We start from the raw sequence: 24831 nt of genomic DNA, 5'->3' as shown, positions 1-24831 counted from the left end.
CATTGAATTTTTGATAAACATGAAAGACCAGTTGGCAAAATATCAGAATAAGGTGCAAAAAAGTATTTTATAGGTCTTCCTGTAGACTGTTACATTATGAGGTAAAGATTTGTTGAAAATCAAACCCAGCTTATAAGACTACTACAAAACTTCATCACCAAAAAAAAACTAAATATATCGCCAAAACCAAAAAAGTCACTATGCATGAGGAAGATACCTACATCGATAGTACTGAGGTATTCAGGGTTGGTAATAATTTCGAGGGCTGTCAGTCTAACAGCAGAGGTATCATATTGGTAGTATTGATATTGAAAGCAGCAACTGAATTGAACCAGGTATGCATTTCGACAATTTAAATATCTATGGATAGACATTGGGATACTCCAGGCCTTAACATTTGAATAAACATTTGAATAAAAACGAAATAAAAGATTATTGAAAATTCTCTACAACAGTTCACCTGACACATTAAAACAGCTTCTTACAGTAGCTGTTCAGCTCTAGATCAGTTTTACGATATATATTTCTATAGTTGAAACCGGAATTATATTAAAAAATGTACTTTTAAGGGTATGAACAAAGTAACCTGGATATAAGATTGGATAGGATAGTTATACAACTTTAAAAAAAATGAATAATCATGTTTTATTATGATTTTGCCATAGAGGCTATTATTAGCCGAGAAGAGATCTATGTAGAAATGAAAATCATCAATTAGGTGTCCAAAATCATCAGTTGCCTACAATTATCTTTTCAGTTATTAATTGAGATATATAAGTAGATAGATAGAGAGAAATTGTAAATAGCAAAAGTAATCACAAAAATAGGTTCTTAAATTAAGTAAACGTGTCCAAAATCCTCTTATAAATTTATAAGTTATAAATTGGGATACTCGATCGCGACTTCAATAATTGAAAACCAAAAACTTTATACAACATTATAGAACATTCTCAGCAACAGTTCTCTGTAACAGTTTCTTACAGTAGACATTTTACTCTATAATGTGTGATAACATTTTGTGATGGAATTCGATGTTTGCTGTACCACGGTTCATTTCACCACATATATACTTAATGAGAATACAACTACAAATTAGAATGAAATCTTTTGCAGCGTTTTAAGAAATGTTTTTGCTTTGTATCTATGTATTATTGATTAAACATCAGATATTCTACAAGGGCAAATTTGAATATAAAATCAATGATTATATGGAATTTTAAAGCCCAAACGTTCTATTGCCTTCAAAAACTACACAGAACGGCATGTTTTGGAAATTATCGCAAAACTATTGGTTGACAAATTTTTATTCTTATATTTTCCTCTCTAAAAACACACCAAGTCTTTTCTTCTTCGAAAGGCAGGAGTTTCTATCATCAAGGAATCTATAAGACGAGTGTCTTTTATGATAAAGTTTATAATATGATTTCCATTGGCGGATCCGGGGGTTGGAACCCCCTTTTTTTGGCCGATCAAAGCATTTGAATGGGGACATATAGTTGGAACCCCCCTTTGTCCTGGGTTGGGAACCCCCTTTTTAAATGGCTGGATCCGCCCTTGATTTCCCGTTAAAAAGGTTACGTACTGGTATGGATATATCTTTGTTGTCTTGATGATCACTGATGCGTTCCACTAAAATATTAATTTTAACATTTATGATAAAATATTTTGATTGTGATTTGGGTTTTCATAATTTAAGTACTTAAAGTGTAAAACAGTACCGTCTCAAACTGTAATACATTAATGCTGATAATGATATGATATTAAACAAAAAGATTGAAGGCCATTATCTTATAGATGTAATCTTTTGACACACACACATAGTATATGCATGATAAAATTACGTGACTTTAAAGGTGCATTTAATATTAGAAAACGAAAGTACCCGTCTGGTAAATCTCGTAACTGAAGTTAACTGATATTATACAAATGAAGTATTACAGCGTGTTTTATTGGCGTCTATATTAATGATCGAAACATTATTGAGGTTATTCTATTGTAATCAAAAATGGCAATAACCCAGATTGGACAGCAACGATGAGTAACTGGGAAGTAAGACAAGATTTGTGTGGACTTTGTATTATAGTGAAAGGATTTACCAAAGAAACTAATGCTGACATCATTAGAACTATTTTCCCGGAGTCTGTTCGGTCGGCACCAGTTATCAGATCAGTCAACTTTGAACTACCTGAGAAAGAATGGATCGTCCAGTTTCGTGTAATACATGGTATATATTGGTTTATTACAAAGAGCCATGTGAAGTCGGGATATATATATTTTTTTTTCATTCTTTAAATTTATAATTGCTACTTAGGAGGACCTATTCACAGGAATAAACAAAATATTTGAAAAAGAAAGTAAAGCTCCTGTTTTACATCCTTGTAATACTCCCGAGTCAACTTGTTTCAAAAACACTTGCTCAATATACATGAAATATATTGTATGGAGATTTGTATATTACTGAAGAGTGACTGTATGTTGCAATCTAAACGTTTTTTTATTTTTAATTTTTTTCCCCAACCATTTTTCAAAATTCTGAATCAGCAACATTACCTGATAAATATACATTTAACTTTTGGTGCTTAGTTGTGTACTATATAAAGCTACAAAATTATGTCCCCTGTCTTACACAATTTTGATAATATTTATATGCATAAATCTATTGTCTATTTTTTTCTTGACTCTAAGAAATTACGAAGACACTTAAATTTACATATCACTATTTTAAACTAAATTAGTAAAAGAGCTGATGCACTTCAATATTCAAAATGGTGGGTATTTGAATCTATTTTGTGTATACACGATTTGATAATTATACTTGTAATCAAACTGCTACAAGTTAGGGTTACTCCATTTGATGAAAAATATAAAATAAAAATTTTGTTAACAGAAAAAGCTCATGAAAAAAGTTCCAACAAGTCAAAGGATAAAAATAAAAAATGTGTCACAATTATTCAGTATTTATAAACTTGTGAAAATATAAAAACCAAAGTATTCTTGAAATTCGTTTTGTTACCAAATATCAAAAATGTATTAAATTGAGGTTAAGAAATTGATTTAAAGTATTATTTTTTTTTTTTTTTAAATACTTCTAGTACCCCAATAGTATAAAACAAGTTGTCTGCTCTATGGTCGGGTTGTTGTCTCGTTGACACATTCCCCATTTCCACTCTCAATTTTAGATTTCTTACGGAATCATAACCAATAATTCAAAGAAAAATGTTGTGTATTGAACTTAATCTTAAAAAAAATAATCATGTGTAATTTTTCAAATGCTTGAAATAATTAGCAAGAGGGACGAAAGATACCATAGGGAAATTTAAACTCATACATAGAAAACAAACTGACAACGCCTTGGCTAAAAATAAAAAGACAAACAGACAAATAATAGTACAGAAGACACAACATAGAAAACTAAAGACTAGGCAAACTATCGTGTCTGACATTTTTAAAGAAAAGTTTCTTGTAAAGTTGTTGGAAATAGTTATTCTTTAGACAATATAAGAAAAGGTTCCTGCAACTTTCTAGCAAACAAATTCTTTCTTGTAACATTGCACCAAATTGCTGCAATTTTCTTGCAATCAAATATCGTTGCTGTAACATTGACAAAAATGTTGCAAGAAGCTGCTATACCCTGTAACTTTCTTGCAAACAAATGCGTTTGCTGCAATATTACTGCAATAAATTTGTTGCAATATTGCAGCAACCTTTTCAAATCTGTAAGGGTTGACTAACTTGAATTATTAAGTAAATAACAAATATAAATAAATTCAATGCAATTCAAATCAAAACTTTATTGCAACTATGTGAGCCATAAAATTGTCCTATGAAAAGGCAGAAAAGCTATATATTTAGATGTGTCCGATGCTGTGAAAAAGTGTTCAATCAATAGGAATAATTTCATGATGAAATACTATTAAATTATGTCCTGTAAAGGTTGTTTTTCAATAAGACACCTTTTCACTGTAAAAAAAACAGTTATTCATGTATTTGCCGCTTGACATTAAGAAACATTTTTTGTATTCCTGTTCAACACATATGAAATTTTATGTTTATAATTTTGTTTAGAAACAAAGAAGTACATAGGGAAAAAGATAGACTGTCCTCCAGGATGTCTTGAAGTGAATGCTTGTGAATTGCCTTGTGATATTCCTGAGGAATGGTTACAGGTAAATATAGTTGCATAACAGGTCACAAACATTTTAGAGACATTTTCCAACAAAAGCATGGAAATCATTCTTTCTTTTCCCCAAAACGGAAATTTCATAATGTTTTGCTCATTTCCAACAATGCTGGATTAAAATTGAGACTTTTGAAGTAAAGTTTAGAGAAGGGTAGTAATAATTCCACTATTTGTACCATCCCCTTAAAAATGAAACAGTTACATATAACCTCCTTCAATTCAACTTTACAAACCTGCCCTTTTTATGAATGATTTAAAATTATTTTGGAAAGAAGGTGGACGCTTCATCCCCTAGGGTATCACGTGACCAGCCCAGTAGTCAGCACTTCGGTGTTGACATGAGTATCAATTATATGGTCATTTATATAAATTTCCTGTTAACAAAACTCTAATATTATGAACAAATAAGGATTTTCTTATCCCAGGCATAGATTACTTTAGCCGTAGTTGGCATACTATTAGAACTGTGGGTCCTCAATGCTGTTCAACTTTGTACATGTTTAGCTTTATAACTATTTTGATCTGAGCGTCACTGATGAGTGTTATGTAGAAGAAACGCGCGTCTAGCGTATTAAAATTATAATCCTGGTACCTTTGATTACTATTTAGTTGTGTGCTACTGATTAAGCATACTTATATGGATCCCATGAAAGATATTGGCCATAATTTTCTAATTTCACATTAACAAAGGAGGTTGGGTTATTGAATAAGACAGGAACCCATTACCAGAGGAAAAACAATCTAAATGTGAATGAACGATGCTCACCAATTTCCATCAAGCATCATAATTGTGTCAATAGTCTCAAGTTATTCAACAATTTCCATTAGGTTTTGCGATTTTTCAAATATTTTGACCTCCAGCATCACAAATTGTACATCTGGTGCAGTACCATTGGTATTTCTAATAATATTTTAATGCATTTTTTCAGCCACGTTTGTATCCTTCTTTACAACTATCTGCTAATAATGAAACTGGATCTACAGCACAGTCAAGCCTGGAGAACAACAGTTCATACCAACATCAGACCGATATATGGGTCCCCCCTACACAGAAGTATGATGGTGATCCTAGATTGTGTCATAATAGTGATAACTATTCTACATATCAACCTACAGGAGCTCCTAGATATCCATGTGTACAAAATGATAGTGTACCCAAGCACTTACACCTAGGAGAAGAAAACAGATTTACAGGCCAACAGGGACGAAATGACAGAGCACCATTTACTATTCAGCCTATAATAGGCCCCAGGTTTCCACTACAAAAAACAAGTTTTGGCATTGGAATTAATCAACAACCAATATGTCCATTACAAAGGCATCAAGAAAATGATAGTCTACCCGGTGCTGGAGGAAATCCTATGTTTCAGTATCAACAACGTACTGATGAGTATAGTCCTCTGGTTCCGCAGCCTGTAAGAGATCCTAGATCACCAAACCAACCAAATACAAATGATGGTGATGCACAGTCCCAGGAAACTGCTGAAAAGCCAAACGTAAAAAACCAAAACCAGGAGCAATCTGTGGCTGATGATGGTACACCAACACAACAACCAAGAAATGCAAACCAAGCACAAAAAGCTGTGTCTCCAGGACAAGTTCCTCAACATCCAAACATGCAGGTTCATTACCCAGTTCCTCGCTACTGGGGTCCACAGCAACAGTTTTCTCCATTCAGACAAGGATTTCATATGGGCATGCCACAACATGGACAATATGTAATGCACCAGGCAGGATACAGTCCATATGGTGGATACTACCCTCCTCCTGGAAATCATGGGGATGCATATCAACAACAATTTGCATCGGACGATGGTCATGAAAATCAAAGGATTGAAGGTCAGGGGGTAAGGAATGAGGATCAAAATCAACAGGGATCTGATCAAACCATGGAGGAAACAGTACCAAATGATGACTGGGAAGTTATTGGAAATGATTCAAATAATGATGAAGACAAAGGTAGGATATTTCATTGCGAATTATCAACTAAAATAAAATATGGTAGCCCTATACATTTTGTACTTGTACTTTATATTATGAATGGTTCAGGTCAGCTCATACATTGCATAAAATTTACAAAAATACAGATTTGCAACAACTTGCACAAATTGTTCCTACATTTGTTTAGGAAATGCAAGTATACATCTAATTACTATATTATTTGTCTGTCATCACAGACCATATCCGTAAAATTTTGACATCATAAGAAAAAATGTTTGAAGCAGCAATGCAAACGTGATTGCTGTATGATGTCAATATTCAAGTGTCCCAAAATCACTTGTCCAAGAAAATGTTTTTAATAGTATATTTTGCGTATATGTAATTTCTTAAGACATATATTAACATGCAGAAAAATGCTGAATGAGTAGAACCTATTATTTTATGCTATTTTTATACCTCAGATTGTCAACACCAAACAAAGATGCTAAAAGTTTCAAAAATTCCCCAAACTTCTACAGAGGACGCTTTGATCTTTTTCTTTGAGAACACAAGAAAGTACGGCGGAGGAGATATAGAGAGTATATCTTATGATAAAAGATCATCAACAGCCATTATAACTTTTGAAGAAGATGATGGTAATTAGCATACATTTAATTCTTCTGTGAAATGCCTTATTATGTATGCCCCGTGGTCTCTAACGCTGGTGGTTATAATGATAAGTGAAGTAGTTTTTTATTCATTGGTCCATTCATGTTACTTTTAAGAATTTGTGAAACTCTCACAGAATCTTACCAACATGGTGTACTAGCTTTACACTTCTTTTCTCATTTCTTCATCAAATTGAATTTGGGGTTTACACTGGAAAAGGAAAATTAAGCCTTTTTTTTATACCTGTACACAATAGTACACTTTAATAAATCCAGTTATTTCAAAATCCCAAATGATCATAACTTAATGAAACATTCTCAGAACTGATAATACCATATACATGTAATACCATTGTGCATATCCATATTTGTTAAGGGTTTCCGATACCAAAGTGTAGATTTGCGATGGGGGGAGAGGGTCTCAATTATATTTTGGGTTTCCCTCACTTTTCCAGTGAGACAACTCCTTATAAATTATAATTGGTTAAATACCTTTATAATGCAAAATATTTGCTGTACACAGCTATAATAAAAGCAAATCCCTTTTCTCAATTTCAAATGTTTACCTCCCTAATATATATTCTTTGTTAACAACTAATTCTAATATTTATACCCTGTTAGTTCAAAATTATTATACTTTTAGAAAACAGACATATAGATTTACAACAAGAAAAAAATAGAGAGGTTAGAATAGCTTAGGAAAAAATATAGATATCATTTTTATATCGATAAGCAATTATTTTATTATAGGTGTTGAAAAAGTTCTGAAAAAAGTACCAATATTTTTTGGTAAAACCATCTTAGAAGTAGAAGCTTATATACCAGACAAGTCACTTCAAAATGAGTCAACAGAAGATGACTACATTTCTCCTGAGAGTGATTTTGAAGCTGAGACTGTATGTACTATAGAAGTTTCTGGAATGAAAAAGACCACCACTGAAGATACTGTCATGTATTATTTTGAAAGTAGAAAAGGAGCCCATGATGATGTTAAAAGTATTGAATTCGTTGAGAACAAGAATATGTATCTGGTGACTTTTGAAAATAAAGAAGGTAAGATAAGTCTTAAAGGTTATCGAAATCAAGAGGTACAGTATGATTAAGATATATATTTCTTTTAGTAAAAACAAATACTTTTTCAACTGAACATGACCATATAGTATATCAACAAATCTTGGTACTTGTGTTATTTTCACTGTTGAGAAAGGAGTATTTAACTTTTAAGATAACCAGTTTATATGTACAGGCTTCTGTAACATTCCAAATTAAATTACTTGATAAAAGAAAACAAATTTACAAGAAATGTCCCCTAAAGTCTTAGCTCGGGCATATTGGAAATAAATGCCAGCATTTTCGACCAATATCAAAATGTATCTAAAAATAACCAAAGACATATCATTGCATTGATAAATGATCATAAACCAAAATTTAAAAAAAAATAATGTCCAGTCAGTTTTTTTTCTTTTTTTTATGTATCTGTAAAAAAAGATGAAAATTCAAAATGTTTATGAACATGGATTAAAAATCAAAAGTTACTGGTGTTTACTGTAAATCCAATATTACTCAAAAGACGAAAATTCAGTTGTTAGTTTCTTTCACAGGATTGTTCTTGAAATGATTCTACAATCAAACCTATCAAAAGGTAGTTCAGTCGTCTTTTAATTGTACAATGATCCATGTTGATTGTCATGCAAAGAATAACGTCTACCTAGTCATTGAGAATAAGTTTCATAAGAATGAGGATAGTTCATGGGGTAATGGTTCACTCTCAGTATTTTATAACCTTATTGAATAAACATAGAATAAAATATATATAGTCTTACAGTTATGACAACAAATATTGAACTGTACAATAGTCCACAAACTGCAAACTTTTGACTCCTCCACAAAATAAACAATAAATAACCCATGTATGGTCCAGGTAGCAGGACTTCATAAAGTAAAAACCCAAACAGATGAGGATTTACACTCTTGGAAACCTCAGATAAGCTGATTTAAAATGTTATTATTGTCTTTTTAGCTGTAAATACTGCCATGGCAAAGAAACACAGAATTGATGGTGCTGAACTTCATGTAAAGAAGCATGTCCCTCCAAAAAGATACCCCAATAAGGTATTAATATCAGGACTTGGAGAGAATATATCAGCAGATGGTCTGATCAACTTCTTGGAAGCTAAGACTAAGATCGATGTAGAGACTGTGGAAATGGGCGAAGAAGGTTTTGGAAAAGCCATTGTAACATTTGAGAAATCTATAGGTTAGTTTTGAAAAATGTGCTTTTAAATTTAATCTTACTGTTATGCTTATCCCTACAATACATTGTGAATGGGACACGATATCCTATTGACACAACAAACAGTAGAAAAGGTACAAATATTGAAAACTCTATAAGAAAAATTATATAAATTTCGTAAAACATACAAAATGCAGTGAATATGCATCAGGAAGCTTAACCAAGTTTCACCAAACTCTATTTTTATACAAGATTTTAAAAATAAACAATTTCATGAAATATAAGCCTAGGTCTATAATTCTCTTAAACTTTAGATTTTGATCTTATACTGCTAAGTGCCCGGGGATATAGCAGATATTCAGTATATACTAATTTTCAAGCCTGTGGTTTGACAAGGGCAGCAATTTAAAAAAAAAAACCTCACAATCTCACACAGTAACAGCAAGCACTTTACCATGAAACAGTCCTGACCATTACAAATGGACCTCTACTATCTGAATGAAAAATCATTTAAGGAAACAAGTTTAAATGTGCATTTGTCTACAGTGGTATGGTATTTTGAATTTTTCTTTTCAGACATTGAGGAAATACAGTCTGCACTTAAAAACAAATCCTTTGACGGGAACCACTTAAAAGTGCATCCAGTAGAAGTGAGCAACTGTATTATTGTCCGTGGGTACAGTGAAGAAACAACATATGAAGCCATAGAGAATTACTTTGATAACAAAAGAAGATCTGGAGTTGAGAATGTTACTGAATGCAAAATGAATGAAGAGGAAAACTATTGTGTGATATACTTTGAAGACCCAAAAGGTATTCGTGAAAAAATATGTTTTTATGTTTGTGCATACAGTAGGAATGGACAATTTATAAAGGCAATATGAAAGAAGGCTTACAGTTGTCAAAACGGATATTAGAAAAAAAACCATATGGGCTATCCATACATGACAAAAAATCAGCACATCAACAACAACAAAAAACCAACACAAAAAGGAAAGGCACAGTGCTTTTATTGCTGTTCTTCATCTTAAAGTCACAGTGAGGCCTTCAACACAGAGCAAAAACAACTATCACCTCGCTACAAGTTTATGATTTTGCTTTGGTCTCACAATTGTTCTATCATTTCTCTGTTTCAGATGCAATAGTGGCAACACAGAGGGAACATGTAGTAAGCAAATGTACACTGAGCGTAAATATATTCTATGATTGTCTTGGGATACCAACAGATAATGAAGAGGGGTCCAAGTTTAAACCGTTACCACCAGTGACAGTTCACAACTTTGATAAACAAAAGGTCAAGTTCATGCTGCATTTAAATTCCAGTAAAGAAGAATTTCAAAAAGAGTTAAACAAAATGCATGCTGAAGTTCACTGGCCATCTCATGGTGAAGAAAGCATTCTGACAATCCACCCAACAGTGACCAGAAATACCAAAGATTGGCAGAAAATTTCCAAAACTTGGGAAGTAGATGTTCGAAAAGAAGTAGATGTTTTTTCACAGAAATTGTTAGTGGAAAAACTCAGCACTTTACAAGAATCCTGGGATCAAGTTATGAACAAGGTCAGGGAAATTGACATTCCTAATCCAGATAATGTTATTCTAAGTGTAGAAAAGCCACCAATATGTGAAATACAAATTGTTGGCATTACGTCTGATGTAGCAGCAGTTTCCCGAAAAATAAAGAACGTCATTGATGAAATTACTGAAGACCTGAATATAAAGAAACAACAAGTAACTGAGGATGTACAGTTAAAACATCACCAATTGGTAATTTTAGATTTAACAGATTTCCCAAGCAATACTCAAAACACACTAGGCAATATTGAGATAAACATAAACATTGAAGCTCTGAAGATAAAATTTAAAGGGATTTCAAGTTCTGTCGTAAACGCAAAGCTGCAAATGTATGAGGTGACGGGAAATATTTCTTCAACTTCACTCGGTTACAGATCCCCAGAGTTTATACAGTTTTTAGACAAGCCAAAAGTTACAAAATCTGTGTTGAAAAGAATGAAGGATCAACAGTGCATTGGGGTATGGGAAGTTAACAATAGGAAGATCACTTTGTATTCTACATCAGATGAAGAAGTCAGTAAAGTTGCTGATGTTTTCAAAGATTCAATTATTGAAACAAAGGTTGATGTTGACAACTTTCAAAAATCTTTGCTGCATTCAAAAAAGTGGATTCAGCACTTAAAAGCCATAGAAGATGAATGTCATCGAAAATTAATATCCGTTAAAATCATTGCAGATAAACAAGAGGATATTATTTTATTGTGCACTTCAAAAGCTGAAACTGCTACAATAAAAGAGGAAATTCAAAACTTTTTCTATTCAAATACAGAAATAGAATTGAAATTAGAGGTAGAGAAATCCAAATTAAAATTTCTTCAAGAATACATGAAAGATGAAGTTGAAAATCTGGAAAGACGAATGAAACAACAGCAGATTATTGTTGCTGTGAAAAGTGATAATGTCCTGGTCAAAGCTAATCAAGAAGGAATTCAAGAAGCACAAAAATGTGTAAATGAATTGGTGAAGAATATTTATAGGACAGAAAATTCTGTAGATAAGCCTGGTTTACACAAACTCATGGATACTGACAAAGGTAAAAGTAAGCTGAAAATGATTGGTAAGCAAGCTGGAGTTATTATCAGCATTGAAGGTGGGGACAGAAGCATTCAGGGATCCAAGTCCTCTACAAACTTAGATGGTAGAGTGATTTATATTGCAGCCGGAGGTCAAGAAGTCATAGTCATCAAAGCCGACATCACTGCACTTTCTGTCGATGTTATTGTAAATGCAGCAAATAAGGATCTTGTCCATACTGGTGGGCTTGCAAAAGTTTTAATCAATAAAGGTATTTTCATTTTTATGGCTAACCAGTAAATAAATGACAGCAAGTTACAAAAGAAATTGAGAATTAAATGAATAAGAAGGTCACTAAAAAAATGTTTGGTAATTTTTTTTTACATCTTGAAAAAATTGAAATTTATACATTCAACGATTAAATGTGAAAGTAGGTACTGTTCCGTTTTTATTGAGAGATAGTTGGTTCAATTAATTGTTCATGGAAATACAATATAAGTCTAATAAGACAGTAAATCATCAGTAGAAATTAATATTATTTTAGGAGGAGATTTTCATATTAATCTCAATTGGAAAAACCAATGCATTTTATCTTGAAATTTTACGATGATAGTATTTGTATAAGAAGTAGTATTTTGCAGTTTCTAGTAGTTATTTCCCTATCCAAACCACAGATAATTTAATATGTGAATAACCAGGTAGTTTTCAGTAGATTAAAGTAAATTAGTAAAAAAGTGAAAATATGTTATGATAATTGTTTGTCAAAGATATTATTAATGAAGTCTTGGTTTTCTTCCAGATTTCAAATTTTAGACACAAGGCAAAATATAAAAAATCCATTTAACGTTATAACAAATAGGAACAATTGTGATGAACTTCTTCAATTTTGCCAAAAATATTTATCTTGCTTGTCAAAAAATATATTTGCATGATTTTGTCTGGTAAATAAATTGTTTGCGTATAGATAAAATTATCATTGTTCACAACTGTACCAAGGGGGTTCGAAGGGTTTTATGAACCCCCTTGAAAACAAATAAGCACTGGTAAAGTCAACGTTCTGTTTGAATGTAAATATTAAAGTTGAGTATGATTGTATCACGAGTCCATATGTATAAGTCATTTTCTATTATTTTAGGTGGTATTAGTATCCAACATGAGTGTGATCAGTATACCAAACATCATGGTCAGTTGTCTGAAGGAGAAGTCTTCTGTTCTGGACCTGGATCTTTACATTGTAAGCATATCGTCCACGCAGTAGGACCGATCTGGCAAGGTGGTAGAAATAAAGAAGAGGGACAGTTATATGATTGTGTTACCACATCTCTAGAAGAAACAGACAAAATAAACCTGTCAAGTATAGCCATACCTGCTCTTTGTACTGGTATATTTGGTTATCCTGCATCAGAAGCAACCAAGGTGATAACAGAATCAGTTAGAGATTATTTCAAGCGACCCCACTCCAGTAGTATAAAGACTGTGTTCCTGTGTGACATAGTTACCAGTACAGTAGACCTGTTTGTAAAAGCTGCAAATAAGTTCTTTAATCAGCCTGATAGTAAATATCATAGTAGACCTGGAAGAGGACGTTCTGCAAATAGATTTGAAGGTGATTTTCATTATGCAAGATTTCTAGTTAACAGTTTATTGCTGTGTATTTTTGACAGACATACAATACATATTATCAAGCCAAAATAAAAGAATACATTCATTTAGTCTAAAAAGTAACCTCTCCTTTCTGACAAGATATAGATATATATTGATTTACAAAACATTTGTTTCAAGTTTGGATATGAGTGTTTTGTTCGTTATAAGACAGATGACAAAAACATGCTGTAATCTGTCCATCAAATGACAAGAAGTTTTCAGATTGTGTAAGCTTTCAGATAAAATTCTTTGCATTCACAAAAATTGTCCTTTCTGCTTATATAACAGAATTTTGAGTAATGCAGATATTTTTTCCAGATGCATCCCACAATAAAGGAAGGCAAAATATTACATCAGGAAATATCAAGATTAAAATACGGAAAGAAGACCTACATAAGATGAAGGTAAAGTTAATGATATATAAATTATAAACAGACTGATTGTATCAAACTTTTAAATGAAAATATCTAAAGAGTAAACTAAACATTTTCTTCATATCTAAAATAAACAATGATAGAGTATTGGCTTTTGCATTTTTGACTTTCTAAATTAGAAGTAGTCATGTTCATTCATTATCATTATGTTTATGGTTGATAAATACTGTTTTATAATTCGTTAAAATATTTTGCTGTGAATTGACAGAAGTGATCCATATATAATTTATTAATTTTGTATCTGTTTATGGGACTCTTAGTTTGTGGTGGATGATTGCAGTGCAATTCCAGCAGTTGTAGGAGTTGAAAAATGATTAAAAACATTGTTGGTCCATTAAATATGTAGGGAAACATTTCAAATTCTAGTGGATTTCTTCGACCAAACTATTCTTTTGTACTGATCCTAGTCTTTAGTTATTCAACCAATATAGTTTATATTTTATATGTTTTACCTTGTAATGATATATGTACATCATTTGTAGATCATTGTTATACTTTGTAAAAACAGGCATTTCATTTCAGTTTTGTAAAGATTTTTTTTGGCATTCTAACTCTTTTTTGATTGTGTATGTCCTTTATGATCATTCATCATTATTAATAAAGAAAATGGAAGAAATCAAAATAGATCTAGACATTTATTTATAGTTATTATTTTATTTCTTTATTCGACTGTGAAAGGCCTGAGTCTAATTTTTAATGTATCTAAACGTAACTATTGAAAAGGTGACTGTTTAGAGTATAGGAATTTAAAAAAAATAATTAGATATAAATACTTTTGACAATAGGTTGATGCTATTGTAAACACAACATCCAGAGACCTAGAGTTAAGTAAAGGTATTGTATCTGCTTCACTGTTAAAACATGGAGGTTCAGTCCTTCAGAGAGAATGTTACCAGAAACATCCCAATGGTATCGAGTATGGAAAGGTAGCTGTAACTTCTGGTGGCAGGTTACACTGTAAAATTGTCTGTCATGGGTCATTGGAGCAATGGAAATCAGATGGATCGTCAATAAAGGTAGGTTTGACTAATATTGTTTTTTGATAAGAAGACTGCATGCACCTGCAAAAGGGTACGTTTTTTACACTAAGTTTCGAAAACCTAGACAACCTACCAACTCATCTAAAATAGACTGCTAGTACCTCACCATTCATCGTTTTTATGATTTTAGCTATTACAAGTTAATAATTCTGTCAGAAAATATAAAGGTTTGTTGTGGTAGTTTTTGAATACAGTAGTTTGAGATTAATTTTTCATGACTATTAATGCTGCTGAGTATTTAGAGGCAAAGGAATTGAAAATTGTGTTAGATAGTATATATAATGTCCTTACCTGCTGTTGGAATATACATTTTTTTTTCAGTTTTCAATGCTTGAGTCGGCATACATTTATGCATTACCATTTTTTTGCATAATTAGATAAACAACAATAACAATGTAAACACTCATGGTTTGCTCTCAAACCATTGACTAGTTCATGATTTTCCACCATGTGCCTCCTTACAGTCATTTTATGGAAAAGGATTTTCACAAAATATGTTTTTAAAAAACAAATCTGAAATAATTTATTATATACATTGACATACATGTAATTTTTTTTTAGGTGTTTGAATCATTCATAATGAACTGTCTGCACACTGCAGATAAGAAAGGTTTTAGATCTATAGCATTCCCAGCTATGGGAACTGGAAAGTTGAATTATCCGAGGAATCTGGTGGCAAAGCACATGTACAAATGTGTCGAAGACTTTTCAAGTAAAAATCCAAAGTCAACAATTACAGAGGTTTTTTTTGTTCTTTATTACAAAGATCATCTTACAGTTCAGGTAAAATATTATGATTATGGTATAGAATGTGTACCATATTGGTGGTAACTCATGCATGACTATGCGCATGCAAAATACAATGTATAATGTTTAAGAAAGTATGTTTACTCCTTGATGCAGTTAAGGGGTATCGCTTTCTGTGCCAGGCCTATGATAGTAGGGAGACATTAAATTTTCTGGTCGATGTAAAAGATACTCTGTCCATCCTTTATTCAGTTTGGTGCTCATCATAGATTTTGGTCAAAAAAGCTAAGCATTAAGTTGTGGTCATTATCATTATGTGGATTCACAAATTGTTTTTACCAAATTGAATATTTTAGTTTATAAAGCAAACAAGTTAAAAAGAATATTAGGTCTGCTGATGACAGGATTTCTCAATTGTTTGATTTTCTTATAGTTCTAACAATCGTGCCAGTCATATTTGTGAACAGATTTGTATTGATTTTGTACAGGCTTTCGAAGACCAGGAGAAAATTCAAGTAAAATCGAGAGTAGAGCATGAAACGCCAACAACATTTCAGGGAAAAGGTAATATTATTTTACTAGTTTATTTTTTTTTCTAATAAAAATAATACTTGACCAAGCATTTTGAATATGCATTACTGGGAACTCAACAATTAATGCTGTTGTCTTTTTATTATTGTGATTTTTTAGCCGTAAGAAATTTATGTTGCTAAAAATAGTTATTTAATTGGATATTTAAGAACAGTTTTTGGTCCAAGAAAGTTGACCTGTATTCCTGTTTTAAAAATAAGACAAAAAATTAAATCAGTTTCAGTTGTAACCCGTCGTGTAAAGATATCTTAAAATTTTATAAAACTTTAATCGTTTTTCTACTGTAAATTAAAACATTAACTCTTGGTCGAATTTTGTAGGCAATAAGAAGCCTGAGGACGACAAAGTATACAGTATAAATCTAGGAAAACTTGTGCTAAAAGTTTACCAAGGGGACATAACTGCAGTACAAGTAGAGGTCATTGTAAACAGCAGCAACACAAACCTAGATATGTCCTTAGGTATGTCAGTATTAAGAAAATATATTATGATTTTATGATGACTTTGCCATAATTTCTCAGACTTTTATTTGCTTTTTACTTTTTGACAAAAGAATCAGGTACCAGTTTGTTATAAAATCTCGCTTTCCCCAACAGTTCAGAAGTTTAATTTGGAACATATGTACTCCCAGATTCCCCAATGTGTTAGATACAATGAAATAATATCAATAAATAAAAAAGAGGTTGTAAACCCTAGAAAATAAAATAAGATAAATTTGATATGTTTTATAGAAATAAAAAAGATGTCTTAAAACTTGTATAAATTGATATTTTGTGTGGAGGTATCCCCCTTGAAATATAACTTTTACAGGTTTCTTTTAAGTGGAAACTAATTTGATATTAAAGACCTATTGGTGACCTTCTGCTCTTGTCTGTTCTATGGTCGGGTTGTTGTCTCTTTGACACATTCCCCATTTTCATTCTCAATTTAACTATTGCATCGTTTTAGGTGAAGTTTCAAAAGCTATTTTGCAGAAAGGAGGAGATAAAATAAAGAAACAACTATTAAATCAAAGTAAGCAGTTCGAAGCAAACTATAATTTGGTTTAAAAAAGTTAATTTTAGATCGAAATATTGTGAAAAATATTTTCATGTAGTATACTCAGTGTTAACTAACTATAAAAACTGCTGATTGAATGTTGATGTCTGGATGGTGTAGCAGTGGATTGAAGTTTATTTTTAAGTATGTAAATTAAAAAGAAAATACAGCAATTATGTATTCTTTAGTAGCTTTGCTAAGAGACAAAAGAAAAGATATTGAGTTATGCTGCTTGACATTTTCACATTATTTTCCATTAAAATTTTAGGTTTGCTGATATTGTGACTAAAATTTTGATCAATTGTTTTGACAAAAGTGGGTTTACGATTTTTTTTTGTCGATATTGTTTATATGGACATGGTTATTTATGTTCTCGGAGAAAATTCAAAAGTTTAAAATTAAATTCAATGTTTCTTAGGGCGTCAATTATGAGTATTTTGCAGAGGAAACGTGCTTCTGCCATACAAAAACATGTATCATCCATACAACAACATCAGCCTGGTATCTTTGATTTATTTTGTTTGCACTTTCATGAAGAATAAACATAAGAATATGTCTGATAGTTGAAATTAAAGTTGTACTTGTTGTGTGCTTTTATTATACTATTATAGGATTGTATATATCATTATAAAAATATTAAAATCAATCATATAGAAAGAGATATGAAGAATGATGGTATAGCTGTAACAGCGTGTAAAGGAAGTGGGTTACTCTGTGATGTAGTGATACATGTTGACATGCAGGATACAACACATAAACTTAAAGAGAAAATTACATACGTTTTAGAGAAGACAGAAGAACTTGGCAAGATATCCGTGGCTTTTCCTGCTTTAGGTATTAAAGAAATTTTACAATTTGTGTTAATAAATTTTGCATGTTGTATAAAGTAAAATCACAAAAATACCGAACTTAGAGGAAAATCCAATCGAAAGGTCCATAATCACATGGCAAAATCAAATAACAAAACACATAAAAAACGAATGGACAAGAACTATCATATTCCTGATTTGGTACAGATTTTTCAAATGTAGAAAATGGTGGATTAAACCTGGTTTTACCAGTATATTTGTGCCATCAGTGTTAGAACAGTTGATGATGCAGACCAGCCGATTTTCTTGCTGTATAGAAATATTCCTTATAAAAGGTGTTGACCTGAGCCTAATAAAACTCAATTATTTTAGACTAAAATACTTTAAATAAGGCATTCGTAGGAGTAAAACATATGTTCATACTCATGTATATATATTCAAACCCATAGATGTACACTAATGACATTCATAGTCAACATTACATGTAGGTCCTTTTGTGCTTAAATTCCAAAATGAACATTTTGAAAGGTTGGAAGGTATGAAGATGACTACAATTATTTTGAGATATCAAAAATTTGATTTACATGTAAATTGTATTTCACTTAAAAACTTAATCTTGTTAATTGTATTTCACTTAATCTTGTAAATTGTATTTCACTAACAATAAAATTTAATCTTGTAGACATATCCATATTTTGGTTAATAGTTTGACCAAAGTCACTTGGAAAGCAAGATTACCTAAGGTCTCTTTGAATATATAATTTAAATACATGTACACCTATACTTTGTATAAACCTGGTTGTATGTGTTTTCCATGGTATTACAAAATTAGAACAGGCCAATTGCTTTCTAGGTAAGAACAAATATGAAGTTTGTTGTTATACTTGTAGGAACATCAAATGCCAACATAACAATAAAAGATGCAGCAGAAGAAATGTATATTGCAGTTCGTCAGTTCCAGAGTACATCTCCACAACATGTGAAGGAGGTGCATGTAGTTATTTTCAAGAATGACCATATGAAGACATTTATGGAAACTATTAAAGCATGTGTTAGTACTGGCAATAAAAAGGGCTGGATGGATTATGTATATGATTATGCAATAGACTACTTAGGATATGGTCAACTAAGTAAGTACAGAGTTGATTTATTGTGTAAGAGTTTTTTTTTTATATTGCTGCAATTCTTGTGCCTAAATCAATATTGTAAACAAAAGGCTAAATTTAAAATATAAATAGGTCAATGTACGGCCTTCAACAAGCTATAAAGGGCCCCAAAATTACTAGTGTAAAACCATTCAAACGGGAAAACCAACGGTCTAATCTATATAAAAAAACGAGAAACGAGAAACACGTATAAATTACATACTACTGTACATCAGATTCCTGACTTAGGACAGGTGCAAACATTTGCAGCGGGATTAAACGTTTTAATGGTACCAAACCTTCTCCCTTTTTCTGAAACAATAGCATAACATCACAACAAAGAAAAACATACAATAAAATATCAATTGGCAGGCTTAACTCCATCAAAAAACGTAAATAAAAAGCCTGATTACAGAGACCATAGTATATAGTGATATTTGTGTCCATTCAATGTTTCTGTCTGTCAGCATTACATCTTCATTTTCAAAAGTTGAAAAAAGAAATGGCAAACAGGTATAATTTAATAGCTAGCTGCAGTAAAAATAAATATCCTAACTTAATGGTTGTATAACTTAACAGAGAAATGAACTGTCATAAAGGCATTTAAAGTTTGTTTTTATCAAGTGCTGCCCTGGTTGTGTGTCCGTCTTGCCTTCCTTCTGTCCTTCTGTACATCTCATTTTTGTTTCTTGACTCCTCAAGATTTAATAAAACTCATACACATTGCAGATTACTTTAAAACTAAAACACATAATAAATACCTGCACAGTAAAACTGCCACAAGAATTAACCCTTCTAGAACAAGGACATAAAAACAGCATATAATTTGAAAAGGCGGGTGAAAACTTGTTTGCTACTTCAGGAAATCAGATCGCTAAGGAGCTACAGATCTTGGTTGGCCACTGCCATTGTCCACTGAAAAAAACAAAAAAATCTATAAAACTTCTTACTGTTATAAAATGTTTTTTAAATTTTTTTATGATAGGTGACAACCAAACTAAGATTTTGACTGAGACCAGACCAAAGATGTCTATGGAAAAACAGTCCACTGCTGTAACCTTTGTTATATATGCCAAAAACAAGAAAGACGCTGAAAGGGCAGTCACTGTACTAGAAACAGAATTAGATCAAGAATATGTATCAAGGAAAATAAAAGATAAGATGGTAGCACAACTCAATTCTGAGCAGGTATAGGAACTTCAGACTTATTAAAGTATACTGTCAAATAAATATACATATGATAATGAAATCCTTATTTTTAAAGTTTATTTTAAGGTTTTTAGTATTAAGAGCTAGCATGTCAGTTGTTTGTAGCAATATTTTGAAAATATTTTATTTTATGATTTTAGGTTGTTACTGATAGATGGACTTATTTGTTTTGCAGTTAGCATGCACACGTAGCCTGTAATGAAATAATTTAGCGTAACTTTGTTAAACCTTCCTGGAATGTTATGCAACATTGTCAAATGCTTTTTTCAAAATCAACATGATCAAGTAGTAGAATCATAAGAAACATTTTTGAATTAAAAAAAACAACAATATGTTTTCTCTTGATAATGTGATAAAGATTTTGTCATAAACATTTCACGTTTACACTGACAGCAGCAATTGCAGGCCAGCCACAATTAAGGTTCCATAGAACCCTTTACATATGTTACCATATGATTGTTACTTGTTAATCCTTGACTGGAAAGTAAAAATAATTATGTGATATATAATCTATGTATTATTATTTTTCTGCAGATTACTGCCTTGAAATTTATAGGAAAGTCTGACAATGTAGAAATACATGTAGACAAAGGAAATAAAGAAATTGTTCTCACTGGTATTATTGACAACATTTCCTCAGCCATGACAGCAGCAAATAAAATCATCAAAACTGCACAAGAACAAAAACAGCTAAATCAGAAAGCCAAGTTAGTAACAGACATGGTTCAATGGTCATTTGTTGAGGAGCAAAATGGAAAGAAAACTTTTGTAGAATTTCCCCATGATGTTAATCTCCTGTTGGAAGAGGCATTTAGAGACGATAGCTCAAAGGTGACATTTCTGGCCTCTGATGGTAGTAAGATGGTTATTGACCTTACGTCTTATAAAATGTTCCCAGAAGATGATCCCACCGATAATAATGGTGTAATCAGGAAGACAAAACTTGTCAGTGGTAAGTTCATAATCAAGGATGTACGTTGTTAACAGATACAAAACTTATTAGGCAGATAAAACTTGATTTAGACCCATTTTGCACTTTCCGGCAAAAAAGTTACACACATCTTTAATTTTGTTATGGAACACTATTTCATTGTGATTGTTGCTTGTATAATTTCCAATGGCAAGTTAATAATTCATTTCAACATGAAAAACATTACCAATTAATAGAAGAAAAGATGATTATATTAATGAGGTGACTTGATACATAATTTGTATTTTGGTTCAATAACCGTACTTTTTTTTCCTCAACAAATATAGTCTTTGGTATAATACGAGTAATTATTCTTTGTCTGTCTGAATCTTGTGAGAACACCCTTCCTTAAATGGTCGGGTAAATTTCAATGTGTGCATGAAGGTTATATTTCTGGTCTTATGTCAAAAGGGGAGATAATTGAGCTGATGTTTAAATTTCTAAATTTTACACAAAAACTAGAACATGTACAGCACATGGAGATGTGCATATACAAAAACTTTGGTTGATCTTCATAAAATGAGGGTTGAATTGAATTTTCTAATCTATTTGATTTATCATATTGTATTGACAGCTGTTAATCTTTTTACAAAATATATACAGCTACCAAAAATGCAATAATCTTGGGTCAGTGGTTAATTAATTTTTGGCATTTTCGTACAACAGTTTTTAACGAACAAATCAGTTTTGCATGGACATTCTACCTGTTCTAGGAAATTGTATATCTATTTATAGATTCTGATTTCAAACCACCAGATCACTGGGACGACATGGCAGACGATGAGTATATAAAGATTGTTCCCCTTGTACAATCATCCACAGAATACAATAGTGTCCTTACAGAGTTTAACAAAACAGGGGGAACCAGCTACACTGTTGTAAAGGTATTTTAAACATTGAAATAACCCGATAACATTTTAAACAGTCCATGAAATAAGCCAACTTGTTATGCTAGTTTGTGTGTTATTTTGTATTTGTTAATAAACTTAACCCCTCAGAACAATGTATCACATAAAAAGGCCTCAAACCAAAAACAGATACCTGATCAAAACAAAACGGTGAAAATTTTGAACAAAAGGTGTATGCTGACTTTTTCCTATTTACTATAAAGAAAGATAATTTTCTGTGGTTTCTAGTGATTTGAACTTTCTAAAGTAGTACAAAATATTTGTTTTATTTAAATGCATGTTCTGTTACAAAATACATCCCTTGTTGAGTAGTTAATTGAAAATATTTATCATAGATATCCTTACAATTTCAGATTGAGAGAATTCAGAACAAAGTCCTAAACCAGCAGTATATTGCAAAGAAAAGTTTAATGGATGCTACAAATCCACCTGGTTATCAGAATGAAAGAAGACCAGTTTGGCATGGAACTAATAAACAAGCTTTAGAAAACATCATAAATACTGGGTTTAATAGGAGCTACTGTAATGGTAAGACTATTTCTTGGTTTGATTATACAAGATGTATATCAAGACTAAGTAATAGATCAGCTATATGTAATGATGGAACAGCTGCATGTTGTCTGGCGAGTTCATTTGACCTTGACATAATTAAACTTAATTAGATAAATATCATTGTATTTTAAAACTTCTTCTAGAACATGTATGATTTGAAGAGGCTGCTGCCTATATACATTCATAACAAGATAAAGCCGTTTTTTTCTATATTGAAATTGAGTTAGTACTGAGTAGTATTTGAATTTATTTTCAGTTTTATTATTTTGGAGCTCTTGGTTCGAAAACAGAGACCTAATCATAGTTCCTTTGAAAGGCAGCTTTTAAACGATTTTTCTTACTCTTCTTCTCATTATAGATAATTAAAGACTGATTTATCTTTTTGAATATTTTAGTTACTGCTTATGGAAAAGGAGTATACTTTGCTGTAAATGTTAGTTACTCTGCATCCGGTTACTCGAGTGTTGACCCCACCGATGGGTTGAAACGTATGCTCATGTGCAAAGTCTTAGCAGGAGAATATACAGTTGGTAACAGCGCAATGAAAACACCACCACCAAAGACACAATCTGCAGCAGGAAGCCATATCTTGTATGATTCTACAACGAATAATGTTACCAGTCCTATAATGTTTGTAATATATCATGACTCGCAAGCTGTAGCAGAATATCGTGTTACTTTTAAATAGAAGAAATTATGGTGGTTGTCATTTGTTCAAACTTTTTATAAACTCAGAAATATAATCAGATATATTAATTGCTCTCTATTTTTTTAGGTGTTGTCAATTCTCTTTGTTTTTTTTTCAATTCCTGTCATCCATGAGTCAGTTATTGTATTTAACTTTTGACAGATGCTTTGCCAAGAAATCATCAGTTATACATTTTGTAATTCATATTGATATATCTGTAAACACTTAAATGATGATTATTTAAACTGCACAACATCAATATGTGACCAATTTCTCTATAAGTTAGAAGGTAAATATTTTCCAGTTTTGTATGTTTTCTTGAAATATGACTACATTTACAAAATAAAAAAAAGAAAGTGTAGTATGAGTTCCAATAAGACAACTTTCCACCAGAGATTAAATTACTTAGAAGTTAGCAACTGTAGGTCACAGTATGGTCTTCACCAAATAACAAAACCTATACTGCATGACAAATTAATACACGTATTAAAAGTTAAGGTAAAATACTCAATCATTCCATAATATACATAGCACTATATTTTCAATATTTATATAAGTTGCAATTGGTACAAGTTACAAATAATAAGAGGATTATACAAGAGGGGTTCAAGATACCAGAGGGACAGTCAAACTCATTGATCGAAAATAAACTGACAACACCATGGCTAAAAAAGAAAAAAGATAAATAATAATACACAAGACACAACATAGAAAACTAAGGACTAAGCGATTCGAACCCCACCAAAAACTGAGGGTTATCTCAGGTGCTCTGGAAGGGCAAGCAGAAAGTGCCCCACATGTGGCACCCGTCGTGTTGCACATGTTATTACAGACCTAGTAAATAGTCTAATTCTGTAGGTCTCATTCGTGAAAAGGGAAGGGGATTGTAGTTACCACATAGGGAACATATCCGATATTATCAGTGAAACGGTTATTTCATAACAGTTAACAAACTTGTGATGGTGTCCGTAAAACTTACGAAGCCAAATGATGATTGCAACTTCACCATTTGGAACTCTTGGTTTAATAGCTTCCTAGTAAGCAGCAACCCTTTATCAAGTAAATCAAGATAAGAAATACAAGCGCTGGAATATCGTATCAATTGGGAGATATATACTCTGTATGCAGGCGCTGCTGGAATGTTGCTACATTGAAATGGAAAGTTCACAATTGGAACTCTTGGTTCGATAGCTTCCTTGTGAGCAGCAACCCTCTATCAAGGAAATCAAGATAGGAAATACAAGCCCAGGTATATCATATTAAATGGGAAGATATATACTACGTATGCAGGCGCTGGAACGTTGCTACATAGAAATAGACAGTTCACAACTAGGAAGCTGTAATCGTCTCTTATGATGCAAAGTTTGTTTTCATCGGACCCTAATTATCAATTTCTAGATTTAAGTCAAAATATGAGGCAGGCTTAACTGTATATGTTGTATCCTGTATCTCTAGTTCGATGGGC

The 24831-nt window shown here is 31.9% G+C and overlaps 1 protein-coding gene across 1 annotated transcript; it reads left to right on the top strand.

Moving 5' to 3' along the window:
- The first annotated feature begins 1839 nt into the window (after window positions 1-1839).
- LOC143048319 (protein mono-ADP-ribosyltransferase PARP14-like) lies at window positions 1840-23665 on the top strand. The gene is made up of 22 exons (XM_076221942.1): window positions 1840-2224; window positions 4066-4166; window positions 5110-6139; window positions 6583-6756; window positions 7519-7821; window positions 8789-9025; window positions 9578-9814; window positions 10138-11862; window positions 12727-13197; window positions 13554-13639; window positions 14455-14685; window positions 15271-15492; window positions 15945-16020; window positions 16368-16508; window positions 16996-17061; window positions 17740-17919; window positions 18785-19024; window positions 20025-20227; window positions 20783-21200; window positions 21954-22102; window positions 22480-22654; window positions 23074-23665. Exons 1-22 carry the CDS (start codon window positions 2035-2037, stop codon window positions 23364-23366), a joined length of 6948 nt encoding a protein of 2315 aa, XP_076078057.1. The 5' UTR covers window positions 1840-2034; the 3' UTR covers window positions 23367-23665.
- The last annotated feature ends 1166 nt before the right edge of the window (window positions 23666-24831 follow it).

The sequence above is a fragment of the Mytilus galloprovincialis genome, chromosome 10 (assembly GCF_965363235.1).
Source record: "Mytilus galloprovincialis chromosome 10, xbMytGall1.hap1.1, whole genome shotgun sequence".
NCBI classification, from domain to species: domain Eukaryota; kingdom Metazoa; phylum Mollusca; class Bivalvia; order Mytilida; family Mytilidae; genus Mytilus; species Mytilus galloprovincialis.
Note: the sequence above shows the minus strand (reverse complement) of the source record. Positions and strands in the feature narration are given on the sequence as shown.

Excerpts from the sequence above, each read along its gene's own strand:
- LOC143048319 (XM_076221942.1), top strand. The coding sequence starts at position 2,035 with ATGAGTAACTGGGAAGTAAGACAAGATTTGTGTGGACTTTGTATTATA. Across the intron at positions 4,167-5,109 it reads TTCCTGAGGAATGGTTACAG|CCACGTTTGTATCCTTCTTT; the intron begins GTAAATATAGTT and ends GCATTTTTTCAG. Across the intron at positions 15,493-15,944 it reads AAGATCATCTTACAGTTCAG|GCTTTCGAAGACCAGGAGAA; the intron begins GTAAAATATTAT and ends GATTTTGTACAG.